The sequence below is a fragment of the Xyrauchen texanus genome, chromosome 4 (genome assembly GCF_025860055.1).
Source record: "Xyrauchen texanus isolate HMW12.3.18 chromosome 4, RBS_HiC_50CHRs, whole genome shotgun sequence".
Taxonomy (NCBI): Eukaryota; Metazoa; Chordata; class Actinopteri; order Cypriniformes; family Catostomidae; genus Xyrauchen; species Xyrauchen texanus.
In genome coordinates, this window is record NC_068279.1 from 19,697,257 (window position 1) to 19,712,838 (window position 15,582).

At 37.9% G+C, this 15,582-nt stretch overlaps 1 protein-coding gene across 3 annotated transcripts in view; it reads right to left on the bottom strand.

Annotated features, from left to right (window-relative positions):
* LOC127638173 (histone-lysine N-methyltransferase EHMT1-like) overlaps positions 1–15,582 on the bottom strand; it is a 29,505-nt gene that overhangs the window by 11,215 nt on the left and 2,708 nt on the right. The window contains exons 6-17 of one of the 3 annotated variants that reach the window (XM_052119601.1): positions 15,331–15,559; positions 14,113–14,258; positions 13,835–13,978; positions 13,493–13,701; positions 13,196–13,288; positions 11,889–11,971; positions 11,690–11,796; positions 8,283–8,405; positions 7,973–8,074; positions 7,743–7,847; positions 7,306–7,460; positions 216–383 (exon numbers count right to left, since the gene is read on the bottom strand). In XM_052119601.1, the coding sequence (XP_051975561.1) occupies positions 216–383; positions 7,306–7,460; positions 7,743–7,847; positions 7,973–8,074; positions 8,283–8,405; positions 11,690–11,796; positions 11,889–11,971; positions 13,196–13,288; positions 13,493–13,701; positions 13,835–13,978; positions 14,113–14,258; positions 15,331–15,559 (1,664 nt within the window). Of the gene's footprint in view, positions 1–215; positions 384–7,305; positions 7,461–7,742; positions 7,848–7,972; positions 8,075–8,282; positions 8,406–11,689; positions 11,797–11,888; positions 11,972–13,195; positions 13,289–13,492; positions 13,702–13,834; positions 13,979–14,112; positions 14,259–15,330; positions 15,563–15,582 lie in introns of all 3 variants that reach the window. The other 2 variants (XM_052119608.1, XM_052119592.1) reach the window with 2 other exon arrangements.

Sequence of the window (15,582 nt, forward strand, 5' to 3'; positions counted from 1 at the left end):
TAGACCAACAGAGCTGAGATATTCTTCTAAAAATCTTAGTTTGTGTTATGCAGAAGAAAGTCAAACAAATCTGGGATGGCATGAATGAGAGCAAATGAGAGAATTCTCAATCTTATCCATACAAGAACTCCATTTTCCTCCACCTTAAATGGATGGTTGTGTAAAAAAAAAAAAAGCACATAATTGAAGATTTGAGCATAGTTTACTTGGATTACCTGCTTAGGAGCCTTTCTCTCCTGCCATCTCTTCCACTCCTGGCATCAGCTAGCTTCTTATTGGTGTTCAGGATTGTCCACATCTTAGAGTTTATATTACTACAGTCCAACGGAGTCTCGCCATCCCTGTTCTTCAGATTAACATCTGCTCCTCGGGACAGAAACAGTCTGGAGAAAGAACTTCATATTAAGCCACTCTCCAAGAAACATCTCAAGACTGTCATTTTAAAGTCAACATTAAATGGTGTTAGCGATCCATTTTACTTCCATAAAAGATTGCATCTCTGAGTGAGGATTTTCAAAAACAAAAACAACGGCAGGGACTTTTTTTTTCTCTTTACTGTCACCACATGATATTCTTACTTTAAGCCCCAGAAAAAAAATCAATATGACTTTTAACCCTTGTGCACCCTTTGTTACGGGTGCATTATTGAGGCCAAATTTGACCCCAAACAATAAAAGTGTAATTTTGTACTGTAACCATGGAATAATGGGGGGGGGTATATTAATATATATTACCTTATTTACAACTAAATGACAAAACTACACCATTAATTTTAAGTAAAGATTCACTTTCTGTAAAGATCTACATTTCTCAGTTTAATTCCGGGAGAAAATATGAAAAAGGTGTCATGCATTAGGGGCAGATTGCTTCCATCTGCTGGAGAAAAAAAAATTCTATTAAAATGACCTGAAATTATACAATTACCAGTATATATATACAATAACCAGTAGATTGCTGCAGAGGTCCACTCATTTGCCTGGTTGTAGCAAACTGAAGTTTTTTTTTTATTTATTTATTTTTAGATCTTATCACAAGTTTTGTATTTGTATATATATATATATATCTTGTTTTATCCTTTCACCCAGTAATTTCATATGTGGGGTCAAATTTGACCCCGAACATCACGAGTGTGAGTTTTCGATCACACCACCACACAACCTCAATCCAGCCCAATTTGATGAAGGAAACAATGTTTTTTTTTTAAGAAAGCAAAAGTTCAAAAGGGGTAATTTTTTTACCCCAAAGCTACAGAAGGATTCTTTTTTTTTTTTTTTAAATGCTCATCATAGAAGAGCTGTATTCAAGTAAATATTTGTGTGAATTGCACTATGTATTTTTTCTTTTTAAATAATTGAAGTTTTGACTAAAGAATTTAATCACGTCATTGACCCTTACACATGGAGAAAATATGCACCTGTTACCGTCTGTTATTGTATTTTATTATGAATTGAGAAATAATCCACATTATGATCAGGTAAAAAGCTTGTTCTCTACATTGTTTGCTCAATGTCACACACACACATTTGTTCTACTCGTACAATAACCGAACTATAATGGAAGTTTGGTGTAAATTGTATTTTTTCTGTTAAAAACATATACATGTAATTGTACACCAGATGTGGAAAGTTACGAATTACAACTACTCTCATTACAGTACTTGAGTATATTTTTCTACTTTAAGTATATATAAATAATAATACTTTTACTTGAGTTGATTAAAAAGTATTCAACTTCACTACAGTCATTTCTTACCCCAATTCCAATGTACAAAAAAATAAATAATATTTCAGAATTTGGAAGAAGAAATGTATAAGTGCTAAATCTGTTTCAAAACAAAAAGGCGCTGGTGTACGGAACATCGGAAGCCCGCAGGGCACAGCAGCTTGCAGAAAGAGGACTGCCACCAGTGTCTCTTCTCTAGCTTCTCCAAGACTTACTGCCCTGTCACTATACAAGAACTGTTATACTGTAATTTTCTGCAGGTTTCATTTTATTCTGGAAAAGAGCTGTTCATTCAGATACGAGGGAACCATCTTAACACGTTTAACCACTGATCAAACTTCACTTGTTTTTTTTAAGGAAGCAAAGTTTTCACTGTATCAGATGTTAACACAATGTAGTTTTACATACAGTTGTGGCCAAAATATTGACACCCTTGGTAAATATGAGAAAGAATGCAATGAAAATGATATCTTTGTTTAACCTTTTGATCTATTATTCAAAATATTCACATCATTCATAATTATAATTTGTTTCTCTCCAAAACACATTTGCCACAATTACTGCCACTCCTAGAAATTATTGTTCTTATATATATATATATATATATAGCACCAGTGTGACTAGGAACATGAAATTGTTCAGCCACGACTTCCTGTTTCACAGGGGTATAAATATGAGGTAACACACAAGCCAAATTCCCTTAGTCATTTGTCACAATGGGTAAGACAAAATGAGACAAAAGGTTGTTGAACTTCACAAAATGGGAAGTGGCTATAAGAAAATAGCTTAAGTATTGAAAATGCCCATTTTCACCATCAGGGCAATAATTAAGAAGTTCCAATCAACTGGAGAATTGATCCAGTTAAGAATTGGCCTGGAAGAGGACGTGTGTCTATAATGTTTCCACGCACAGTGAGGATGGTTTGAGAGGAAAAAAGCCTCAGCTCTCATCCAACAACAAACTCATACATCTTCAGTTTGCCAGACACTAATGGAACTTCAAAGGTTCTATGTTCAGACGAAACAAACAAGAGCTTTTTGGCAGCAAACACCAGAGATGGGTTTGGCACACACAAAGAGGTAGCCATATGGAAAAGTACCCAATACTCAGTTAAATACCGTGGTGGATTTTTTAATGTTTTGGGGCTTGTACGGATACATGGTATCATGGACTCAATCAAATACCAACAGATAAAAATCCAAACCTGAAACTTAAAATGGGACCTGGTTGGATCTTCCAGCAGGACAGCAAGTTCAAAACAAACATCAAAATCAAAACAAAAATTATTCACGGACCACAAAATCAAGGTCCTGCCATGGCCATCCCAGTCCCATGACCTGAACCCAATAGAAAACCTGTGGGGTGAACTGAAGAGAAGAGTCCACCAGTATGGAATTTGAAGGATCTGGAGAGATTATGTATGGATGAATGGTCTCAACTTCAATAGGCATTATAGTAGAAGACTCCGAGCTTTTATGTTGGCAAAGGGAGGTTGCACAATGTATTGAATAAAAGGGTGCCAATAAGTGTCACACATATATTTGACCAAATAATGTATTTTTTTATATTAAACTTATAAATTGCTGTGTTTACAATTGTTTGATATCCATTAGAGGATAGATTTTTGTGAATACTTTGAATGGAAGATCAAAAGGACAAACAATAAAGACATTTAGCAAAGCCTTCTTTGCTCCCATTTACCAAGGGTGCCAATATTTTTGACCACAACTGTATACAGTGGGTACGGAAAGTATTCAGACCCCCTTAAATTTTTCACTCTTTGTTATATTGCAGCCATTTGCTAAAATCAATTAAGTTCATTTTTTTTCCTCATTATTGTACACACAGCACCCCATATTGACAGAAAAACACAGAATTGTTGACATTTTTGCACATTTATTAAAAAAGAAAAACTGAAATATCACATGGTCCTAAGTATTCAGACCCTTTGTTCAGTATTTAGTAGAAGCACCCTTTTGATCTAATACAGCCATGAGTCTTTTTGGGAAAGATGCTACAAGTTTTTCACATCTGGATTTGGGTATCCTCTGCCATTCCTCCTTGCAGATCCTCTCCAGTTCTGTCAGGTTGGATGGTAAACGTTGGTGGACAGCCATTTTCAGGTCTCTCCAGAGATGCTCAATTGGGTTTAAGTCAGGGCTCTGGCTGGGCCATTCAAGAACAGTCACGGAGTTGTTGTGAAGCCACTCCTTCGTTATTTTAGCGGTGTGCTTAGGGTCATTGTCTTGTTGGAAGGTGAACCTTCGGCCCAGAGCACTCTAGAGAAGGTTTTCGTCCAGGATATCCCTGTACTTGGCCGCATTCATCTTTCCCTCGATTGCAACCAGTCGTCCTGTCCCTGCAGCTGAAAAACACCCCCACAGCATGATGCTGCCACCACCATGCTTCACTGTTGAGACTGTATTGGACAGGTGATGAGCAGTGCCTGGTTTTCTCCACACATACCGCTTAGAATTAAGGCCAAAAAGTTCTATCTTGGTCTCATCAGACCAGAGAATCTTATTTATCACCATCTTGGAGTCCTTCAGGTGTTTTTTAGCAAACTCCATGCAGGCTTTCACGTGTCTTGCACTGAGGAGAGGCTTCCGTCGGGCCACTCTGCCATAAAGCCCCGACTGGTGGATGGCTGCAGTGATGGTTGACTTACTACAACTTTCTCCCATCTCCCGACCGCATCTCTGGAGCTCAGCCACAGTGATCTTTGGGTTCTTCTTTACCTCTCTCACCAAGGCTCTTCTCCCCCGATAGCTCAGTTTGGCCAGACAGCCAGCTCTAGGAAGGGTTCTGGTCGTCCCAAACATCTTCCATTTAAGGATTATGGAGGCCACTGTGCTCTTATGAACCTTAAGGGCAGCAGAATTTTTTTTGTAACCTTGGCCAGATCTGTGCCTTGCCACAATTCTGTCTCTGAGCTCTTCAGGCAGTTCCTTTGACCTCATGATTCTCATTTGCTCTGACATGCACTGTGAGCTGTAAGGTCTTATATAGACAGGTGTGTGGCTTTCCTAATCAAGTCCAATCAGTATAATCAAACACAGCTGGACTCAATTGAAGGTTTAGAACCATCTCAAGGATGATCAGAAGAAATGGACAGCACCTAAGTTTAATATATGAGTGTCACAGCAAAGGGTCTGAATACTTAGGACCATGTGATATTTCAGTTTTTCTTTTTTAATAAATGTGCAAAAATTTCAACAACTCTGTGTTTTTCTGTCAATATGGGGTGCTGTGTTTACAATAATGAGGAAAATAAATGAACTTAAATGATTTTAGCAAATGGCTGCAATATCACAAAGAGTGAAAAATTTAAGGGGGTCTGAATACTTTCCGTACCCACTGTATGTGGAGTTATCTGGTTTACTTTCTACTATATGTCCAAAACTTTTAAATACCGTAGAAAGATACAATGCCAATAATGTCAGAAATGAATGGGGACTCAGGGCAAAGATGCCATAGAATTGAAAAAAATGGAGGCAAAAATTGCCAACGCAAAGCGTTTTATTAATAATATCTGATATAGTTATAATAACATACATTGCGAGCTTCTTTTGACTTTTCACTGAACATAATTGTTTTTCCACCATCTGGTCCCTCGCACCATCGCATGCACAGATGGGCTGTCCGCTTCTATCAATCCACATCAGTTCGGTCTTATACTCCTGCTTTAAATTCCATAACTTTTCACCACTCTTGTTCAAAATAAACTGTCCTAGCGGAAAACATTTGCTCACTGTGCTGTACTGTGCTGGCATGTCTGAAAAGCCTCACCCGCTAGAGGCCAAAAGTGCACAAGGAATGGATGTTATTTAAAGAAGGTATGAGAAATTACAAAACATAATGTATCCAAATGCTACAATTTACTTAATAATAATAATAATAATATTTCAATATGTTAAATAACCATAATTTTAATTAAGACTTTATTATTACAACTGTAATACAATAATACATATACAGAATAACCAATTGTAGTGTTTGAATCAATCATATCTCTCACTAAACACTATGTGAATTGTTTATTTTTGCCTTATTTTATTCATCTGGCATGGAGTTGATAAAATTATGCGTAATAATCTCATTCCATATCTGGATAATTGCTGCAATATCATAGAGGATACATTTCCTCTGTTATATTGCATTATATTAGTTTTGTACAGTATGTTAACTTAATAGCCAAAATACTTGAATGATACGTGAATGAGAATAAACCTTAAATAGGTTTCAGTCACAATGCACATTAGGGATTTTAGAGATGATTTAGAGACATTTAAATGTTACAAATGGCTATTTCTATTTAAATAAATGTTGTATATTCTCTTGCAGATATGCAGGTCTTTGGCATTTAGAAGCTGCTAGTTTAGGACCTGTGAGGAATCTGTTTCTCAAACTAGAGACTGTGATTTACTTGTCTTTTTGTTGTGCATCTGGCTGTCCACTTCCCTCTCTATCTTGGTTAGAGATTATTTTTTTAAAACAGTAATGCATGGAATAGCCTTCATCTCTCTAAAACAAATAGACTTTAGATTTGAAGGAGAAATGAACTTCTTTTTGCCTATTTTTAAAACTAAAATTTGACTTGCAAGTGTAAAGCAACTTGTATGAACTCAATACCTCAGCAAATGGGGAAAAAACCCACTGTATTGTGATAACCGCACAATAGCACAACCATTTTCAATTGTTCTTATAATAAGAAAATGTTCTTGAGTTCCAAATCAGCAATTTAGAATGCTTTTGTAAGGAACAGGTGACACAGTATATGTTGCCATCATGGGTGAAGAAAAAAAATAAATAAATACCAGTTAAAACAATTATTTCAAACTGTAAAAATAATTTGCATTTATTAATTTTGACAGTATTTTTGAGCCATTTAATGCATCCCAGGTGAAAGGAAGCATCAACTTCTTTCAAGAACAAAAATGTCTTTGTGTTCTAAAAATGGAAGCGCATATACTATATACAAATATAGTTTTCATTACCGGCATCTTTTCGTAGTGGATTAAGGACATGCGCGCTCAAGGTTGCCACAATTCTGATTGGCTAATCACCATTTTTTTAAGTCTGTTATTTATCAAACGTAGAGAATTAAAGTACTGTAGTTGCATGATTAGATCAAATAATACATGACACAACTGATCTAAAGGGGATGCTAAGGGGGGAATGGTGATTGTACAAGGGGGAATGTTTGCTGGTATTTCTAGCAACAAGGGGCATGGCATCCCCCCACATCTCTCTCAACTCAAGCCATGGTGACATCATCCAAAAAGTTATTGTAATTTCTTTGGAATAACTTCTGGCGATGAATCATGAACATTAAGACTTGGGACATTTCTTAGAAGTAAATTTTGATTTCATTTTGAATCCATACGTTTACCTATTTGTTGACAGATGGTGATGAATTGATACATTTAACAAAATGTTTTTTCAAAATGAATACACTGTTTACAACTGTGTGGACAGGGAGCATAATGTTAATAGTTGCTTTAATATTTCAGTGCGGACACAACCATATCAAGGGTCTTGCTCTCAGTTATTTAGGTGTACTCCCTCTGCTCTAAACTTACATTACACAGTCCAGCTGGTTCTGTCTAACAGCGATGTGGAGAGGGGAGTCTCCATGGATGTTCACAGCATGAAGGTCAGATCTCTTCTCAAGCAGGAGCTGAGCAATCTCATCACAACCAGAGAATGCTGCCCAGTGAAGGCAGATATTATCTTCCTACAAAACAGATCAGATCACAAACAGAATTCATGTCTAGCAGGTAAAATGTCAAATTCACCACACTGAAAGTTCTTCCAGAAATCTTTGCTTTATTTGGGCTACAGCTAGTATCCTCCAGACTACATTCTCACAGAAATATTTAGAAACTACTGCATAGACTTGTGAAAATAGAAAATTAGATAATTCACATTGTTTGATGATCTTTGAAACAAGACTGTGAAAATAAGTGTAAAAGCTGCTAAAAGGCAGAACTTATGAGTTGAATGCTCACTGACAAACCTTATCTCTCATTTGGACATCTGCTCCAGCTGAGATCAGCAGCTTCACCTGCTCTAGTCGCATGTTCTCTGTTGCCCAGGTGAGGGGAGCCCACCCGCCATCATCCTGACAGGAAGAACAGGAATCGGTCCTTCATTTATGATAATACTTTTATCAACAGCATCTAAGTAGTACTCCAATTTCAATACAGCATCCACATTTCAAGAGCTATATAGATGGTTCTGTGTTACCTTACAGTTGACATCTATGGAAGCAGTGGAGAGGAGATACTGCAGCACACCTGTATGTCCCCCTCTTGCTGCCATGTGAAGACATGTGGAGCCTCTCAAATCCTGTGAGGTGGAGACATAAACTTGACATGCAAATGGCTCATGCATATAAAACAAAGATGTACCATGATTTAGGCACTTCAAAACCTTATTTAATCCAGTGTGTAGTATAAAATAATCTTAACAAAACATTCTGGATTTCACAGCTGATTGACAGATAACAGAGCACTATGCTCGATGAATGCCTTTTGTAGAAGGCTGCCTATCGTACCTTATGTCCAGTAGAAGCTCCAGCTTTCAGCAAGTATTTTATGGTTTCTAGATGATTGTTCTCACAGGCATACATCAGAGGAGTTCTCTGCTCCGCATCACACATGTCCAGGTTTGCACCAGCCTAAGAGAAACAAAGAGATAATTTACATTTACAAAATTCAGCCTTTCCACGGACTCTACATCATTGGGCAACATAAACTTGGGCTACATACATATTAATCCACATTAAGTGATCTTCTATTATGATTTATTCCATCATGTTAATTACGATCGCAAAATTCTGGCCTGTTAATAGTACCTAGAATACCAAAATCAACAAAAAGGAGGTAGATAGTTTTCCTATTTGGCTCCTAAATTATGGAATGGTCTCCCCAACACTGTTCAGGACTCAAACTGACAAATTTTCTCAGTTTCAGTCTAGATTAAAGACTCATCTATTGAGCTAGGCATACACCTAATTTATCCATCAGTTCATATTTATTCTGCATTAGTTAGGTCTGCCTTATCTGGAAACATTTATCATATTTTGTAACTGCAATAAATTGAATGGCATCTATGCTAAGATTACTATATTTGTTTCCCTGTCTCAACCTCTGGATTCATATCCCAAGGTTTACAGAGCCTGACAGATCCAGCTCTGTTCCTGCTCCCATTGCTACAGCCCATTGCTGTTGCTCCAGCCAGATAAACTACAGTCTATGTTGATGGACTTCACAAAGGATGATCTGATACCAACTCCAACCGTAAGACATAGGATACTGCATGTGTCACTGCCTGAACATTGATTTAGGATGGACCTCACCGAAATAACCTGCCAGTTGAATAGCGATGCACCTCACTGATCTCTGCCTGCATCACCTTGGTCTAATGATGGACTGCACTCTAATAAAGTCCAGGATGGATTTCAAAGACATTATTCATTAATTTTACAGTTCATTAAAAATCGTGTTTAATAGGTGGCCCTTAACACTTAGTTTACTCATTTTAAACCATGACTTGCACTACACATAAATAACCAATATTGGCATTATATTCATGCTGTTCAGCCAGAGGAGAACTTGCCCTCACAGTGAGCCTGGTTATTTTTCTCCATTAACCAACATCTTATGGAGTTTTGTGTTCCTTGCCACAGTCGCCCTCAGCTTGCTCACACATATTTCTCAATTTACACACATTTTTATAAAAATACACAATGATGACTAAGACTTTATAGATATTACAGCTTTTCTGTAAAGCTACATTGAAACAATGTGTGTTCAGAAAAGCACTATACAAAGACAAATTACTTGATTTAATAAGAATAAATTTGAAAACGCTGTTTTAGTTTAACGAAATGCTCTCCATCCACATGGCCATTAACGTTTTTTTCCAAACGTTTTTTTGATGTGAAACATCAAAACGCTTAAATCTCCTTACAACGGATGTGAAAACTCGTCGTTCCCTGTCAGTCTGAAACACAATCATCCTGGTGGTCTACCTCTGGACACCAATTCAGAGTAAACTTCCCATCGCCTTTGAAGAAATGCAATAAGGTTAGTGGTGGGGTGAGCAAGATACAGACAATGGGTGTGGCATCAAGCCTCTGTGAGGATTTACTGAAAATAATGATAAACATAAAATGTGCAAAAATGGGAAAAATAATGGGTCCATGGTGGGAAAGAATTCAAAGTAAAGGGTAATCTGGCATCTTTGCGTTAAAAGGGGCTTGCGTAGGAAGGGGTAGTGTCCACAGGATGATCCAGGATGTGGGCAGGGCCCAGCAGCTGCACGCGCTCCCCTCGTTGATCTGTGGCACGTGGGTGGCGGCCTCCTCTGCGGCCTGTCTTCCCAGGGCCGCAGTGTATGTGAGGCGAAAGCGGCCCGGCATCCGTACCTGACACCCAACACGAGTGCTTCAAATCCTTGCCGTCACATCTAATTCTCACCAGAGGTTTGGGGTGCGGGTCCGGAGTGCATCTTATTAGGCCGGAACCCTCCACGCTTTGTTCCCGAATCTGCGATGGTGCCATTGTGTGCACACATGGAGATTCTAAGCTGGCTCCCAGAGAAGAGGTGAACTCTACATTTTAAAGACAGCGGTGATAAAGCGTTATTAACATCAGCTGTGCGTCATCAATCTCTGACGGAACGAGGCTTATTAACTATGCACCTCTTCTCGCTCCCCAGCCCACTCCCATTGTGAGCCTAGCTGAAGGACTGCACTCAGAGGCAGGGCGATGATGACGAGAGGGCGAGACGGTCGTTCTGCTAAAAGACGTACAAGATAACATTTATCTTTAACAATGCTATCAAAGTGGATAGCAGTCAAAATAATGCTGCTACCATGTGGGCAGCCATCTTGATTGTTTTGGGTTGAATGGATCACATTACTGAGTTACATTACAACATGTCATCGTTTTCCAATGTCTCAATTTTTCCAGTTCACACAACATGAAGACAGTGTTTTCAAATTCATCCAACTCCGACTAAACCAACCAAAACACTAAACATTACTATAAATTAGGGCTGTAAATTGGTGAATTTTTTATAATCTAATAAATTACATGGCGTCACGATTAATTAATCGAGATTAATCGCATATACAAATATTTGCTGAGATAGCCCCTCATATAACAATAACTCAATATATAATGATTATACATAGTTATCTTATATATATATATATATATATATATTCAGATAATTAAAATGCTTTACATTCCTGTAGCAGAAGAGTTAATCATTGATAAGACAATACAAAAAGCGGCTTTAGAATACAATGTATTGTTTACTACCATATTATTGATCATAAGTCAATCATTGGCATACAGTTCACAGCAATCCATTTCACAAGTGAATTTGTCAATCAGTTGCAGATTTATTATGAGGGCTTGTTTAAGGACACGTCAATTTACACCTGCGTGTTTAGGTCACTGCGTCAAGTTAAATATAGTTTAATACTCAATCTTTAAACACATCTTGAGATCCCTTAGATCGCATTTGCGCTCTGAGTGTTTTGAATGCAAGAATGTAACGCATGTTTGTTGTTCTGCCTACTGAAATGTTTTCTTCACTGTATAAACTGTGAGTTGCTCATACAGCTGAAATTTCACTTACTGCCCTCTGGAGTAAACAGGTGGTACTACAAACTTGCATTTCTCAGGAATCTTCCTTATTATGGTTCGTGGGCATGCGATTAATTGCGTAATTTTTTTAACGCGTTATTTTTTGTAAAATTAAATGCACTGAATTAACGCGTTAAATCGACAGCCCTACTATAAATGTAAATATCCCAATTAAAGTGTATACCGATGAAGTACAAAATAATGTATCATATCCTGGTGGAAGATCTTAAAAACTTATTTGAAAAGGAACACTGATCATCTGTAAATGAACATTGTTGTGTCCTGTTAACATTAAAATCACCTGCACTAGTATATGACAGATCTCCTTTTGTCCCTCCTCAGCCGCACAGTGCAGGGGGGTCTTCCTCTTTTCGCTCTCCATCCGCAGGTTTGGGTCCACACCTTCTACTGATCACCATCATAACAGCCACAATTATAAAATAATTTGCAAAACTGAACCACACACATATATAATACAGACTGCTTGAGAAAGGCCTCACCCAACATATGCAAAACCCTCTGGAGCTCTCCTCTCTTAGCAGAGAAATAAAGCTGCTTCGGGGGTAGCTTGAACTTCTTATACCTTTAAATAATTGAAAATACACAGCACAAATGAAACAAAAAAAACAAAAGTATGGCAAACTCTTCCTGCAAGTACAGTGAAATCTGGAAATCTAAGTACTATATAGGTATCACCATAAGTATTTTAAACAAAATATTCAGCTCTATTGCACTAATTAAAGGGTTAGTTCACCCAAAAATGAAAATAATCCCATAATGTCCTCACTCTCAAGCCAAACACAATCAGAGTTATATAAAAAAATATCCTAGTTCTTCCAAGCTTTATAATGGGAGTGAATTGTACCTTAGATTTTGAAGCCTAAAAAAGCGCATCATCCATCAAAAAAGTAATCCATATGGCTCCAGGGGGTTAATAAAGGCCTTCTGAAGCGAAGTGATGCGCTTTTGTAAGAAAAATATCCATATTTATAACTATAAACTATAATCACTGGCTTCCGATAGCGGCTGTCCGCGCATAGCATAAGCTCCGGTAAGAAGTGACAAACGCGGAAGCGCAGTGGATAGAGCGAAACAAAACGCTGGTCACGAATTAGAAGAAAACAACAAAGGACTTTTAAAGAAAAATGGCTGAGGAGTTTGATATAAGAGAAGAGGAGATTGAGTTTTTTTGCCCAGCCCTATTTGTTTGATCCAGAGTACACCGACCAGGAACTCCGGGAGATGGAGGAGGCTGCTGCAGTGGCACAAACAAAATAATCTGGTAGATGGGGAGTACAGGAGAGGTGGTGGTGCTCACGCAGGAAATGTGATGTAATGCCAACAGAAGCTGAGTGTTTGCTGCCATGAATGGACGATTGGAATGAATGTATAAATGCACAAACTTACCATTTAAGACTAATACAAATCTACAGTATTGCTAAAACAATGCAGTTTTCCTTTGCTGTAAACAACGCGTGCTTCTTTTTCTTACAAAAACTTATTGCCTCACTTCAGAACGCCTTTATTAACCCCCTGGAGATGTATGGATTACTTTTTGGATGGAAGGGTGCACTTTTTTGGGCTTCAAAATCTAAGGTACCATTCATTCCGATTATAAAGCTTGGAAGAGCCAGGATATTTTTTTATATAACTCTGATTGTGTTTGGCTGAAAGAAGAAAGTCATATACACCTAGGATGGCTTGAAGGTCAGTAAATTATGGGATAATTTTCATTTTTGGGTGAACTAACTCTTTAAATTATGTTGGAACAGGACAATACTGATCTATGTTTGAAGCGGATCCTTACTTGCCATCCTCCAGCGCATTCAGAACACTTTCAAGTGATTCTTTAGCAGGGTCTACTGCACAGCCAACAGTAACAGAGTCCAGTTTGCCCCTTCTGTGAGAGACACAATCATAACAGATGACTACGAAGCACAAAATTAGTTAGTACAAAAAACTATCCAATACGAGCTAACAAGGTGGCAAACACATTGAAAATATGAAGGAATGGTCAAACAGAAAAAAACAGAAACAGTTCAAGATCAATGCTTCAAAGAACCAAAAGGTCGAAGTCTTGATCTTCCTCCACAACAAAACTTACTCCATTAAGGCAGTGTCTCTCTTGTTTGCGGGCACAGCCGCTGTTGGCACTGCACTAACAGAGTCAGGTTTGGGGATCGTGACATCTTTTGCATGACTAGCCTCCTCGCCACAGTGCGGACAGTAGAGCTGACCTCTGATCAGTGAGGAACAGCTCCGGTGAAAGCGGTGAGAGATGTTCCCATCAGGCTGACATTCCATAAATGTCCCCTGAGTTAGACAGAACACTACCAATCTTAGTTTAGAAGTTTCATTGAATCTACACAATATGAGGGTGGGCTGATAAACTGTTCAAATATTACAAAACCAGACTCCTCAACTGAAGTTGTTCATATAAACTCACAGCCCTGCAGAAGAACCCACAGCCTGGGCAGCTCTGGTGTTTCACCATGCCCGCACGATGATCCTCACACAGCACGAGCAATGGGATCTTCAGAGAGGGACGCATCATTTCCTGCTTCAGAATAACCTTCTGACATAAACTAAGCTAGAAAGAAAGAAAAAAAAAAAAAAAAAAAAAAAAATCACTAAAAAATTTAATTGTTACACTTTCTTGAAATATATTTAATACCACTTTTTTTAATCAAGCACGTCAGTGTACACAATTAAAAAATTCCCCACCTTTCCATCTACACTCTCCACAGCCATGCACTTGCCCTCAGCCAGAGTCACTACATCCTGATTCTTAGGAGTCTCCATGCGACAGCTACATAGTGGAGGTTCCAACATGTCATCAGCTTCCATGTTCTCTTTATCCTCCGGCAAACCTGATAAGAACAAAAAACACCTGAATTGTTCATTGTAAACAATGATAACTGGATTAACTACTTATTAAGGTGGATCTCTTAGCACAGTTACAATATAATTGTTTTAGATGCATACCCTAAGTTCTGTCAAACTACACTGTTCGGTTAATATTTTTGTCTTCAAGTGATTTTTTTTTTTTTACCCCAAAATTTTTATTCTCTCATAATTTACTCACCCTCAAACATCCCAGATGGGTATACTTTCTTTCTTCAGCAGAACACAAAAAGACTTTTAGAAGAATATCTCAGCTATAGTTCCACACAATGCAAATGAATGGTGATCAGACCTTTCTAACTCCAAAAATCACATAAAGGAAACATAAAAGTAATTAATAAGTGGTTAAATCCATATCTTCTGAAACAATATAATAGGTCATGTGGTACCTGTTTAGTTTCACTTTCACATCTGAAAGTGAATGTCAAAGTGGAGATTTAGAGTAAAAAAGGACTTAAATATTGTTCTGTTTCTCACCCACACCTATCATATTTGCTACTGGATATATGGATTTAAACACTGGAGTCAAATGTATTACTTTTATGTTTCCTTTCAGTGATTGTTGGAGCTTCAAAAAGGACTGATCACCATTCACTTGCATTGTGTGGACCTACAGTCTGTGTTCTGCTGAAGAAAGAAAGGCATACACATGGGATGGCATGATGGTGAGTAAATGATGAAAGAATTTTTATTTTTGGGTGAACTATCCTTTTCAAAAACTGATTTTAGATTAAGTAAACCTAAATATATTACAAAAAAACATTATTAAAGAATATCGGTGGTTTCACAGAGGCAGATGCTTATCGAGGGTTTGTATGCATGTTGCTGGATAATCTTACTCCCTTACAAAGTCAGAACTCCAAGTTGCATGTCTAATTAAAACAAAAAGGGTTTTAAATCTGCCTCTGCTCACTTTGAGACCCTCCTATCAAATAAAAAAAACAGAGAGGAAGCATGTACATTTTGTGGCATGAAAAGCAAGCAAGCAGTGGAAAGTAATTGTGTTCTGCAATAACCTCCAGTGCAGATATTACCTACCTGTGGGGACTGCTGTGAACATGTTATCATGAGCCAGAGCATGCAGAGGCAGTTCGGTGTATTCTTCAGCACCGCTTTCTGGAACGTCCTCCATTTCTTTGTTCTTGATCGGTACTGCTGCATTTCCTCTCTCTACCATTGAAGTCTGTTTCTCAGGACCGACTATGTGTTTGAATGCCTCCTCTATGGACATCTGCCCACCTTTGAATCCAGCAGTATGCAAGGCTTCCTGCTAGAATAGGAAACAAAGAT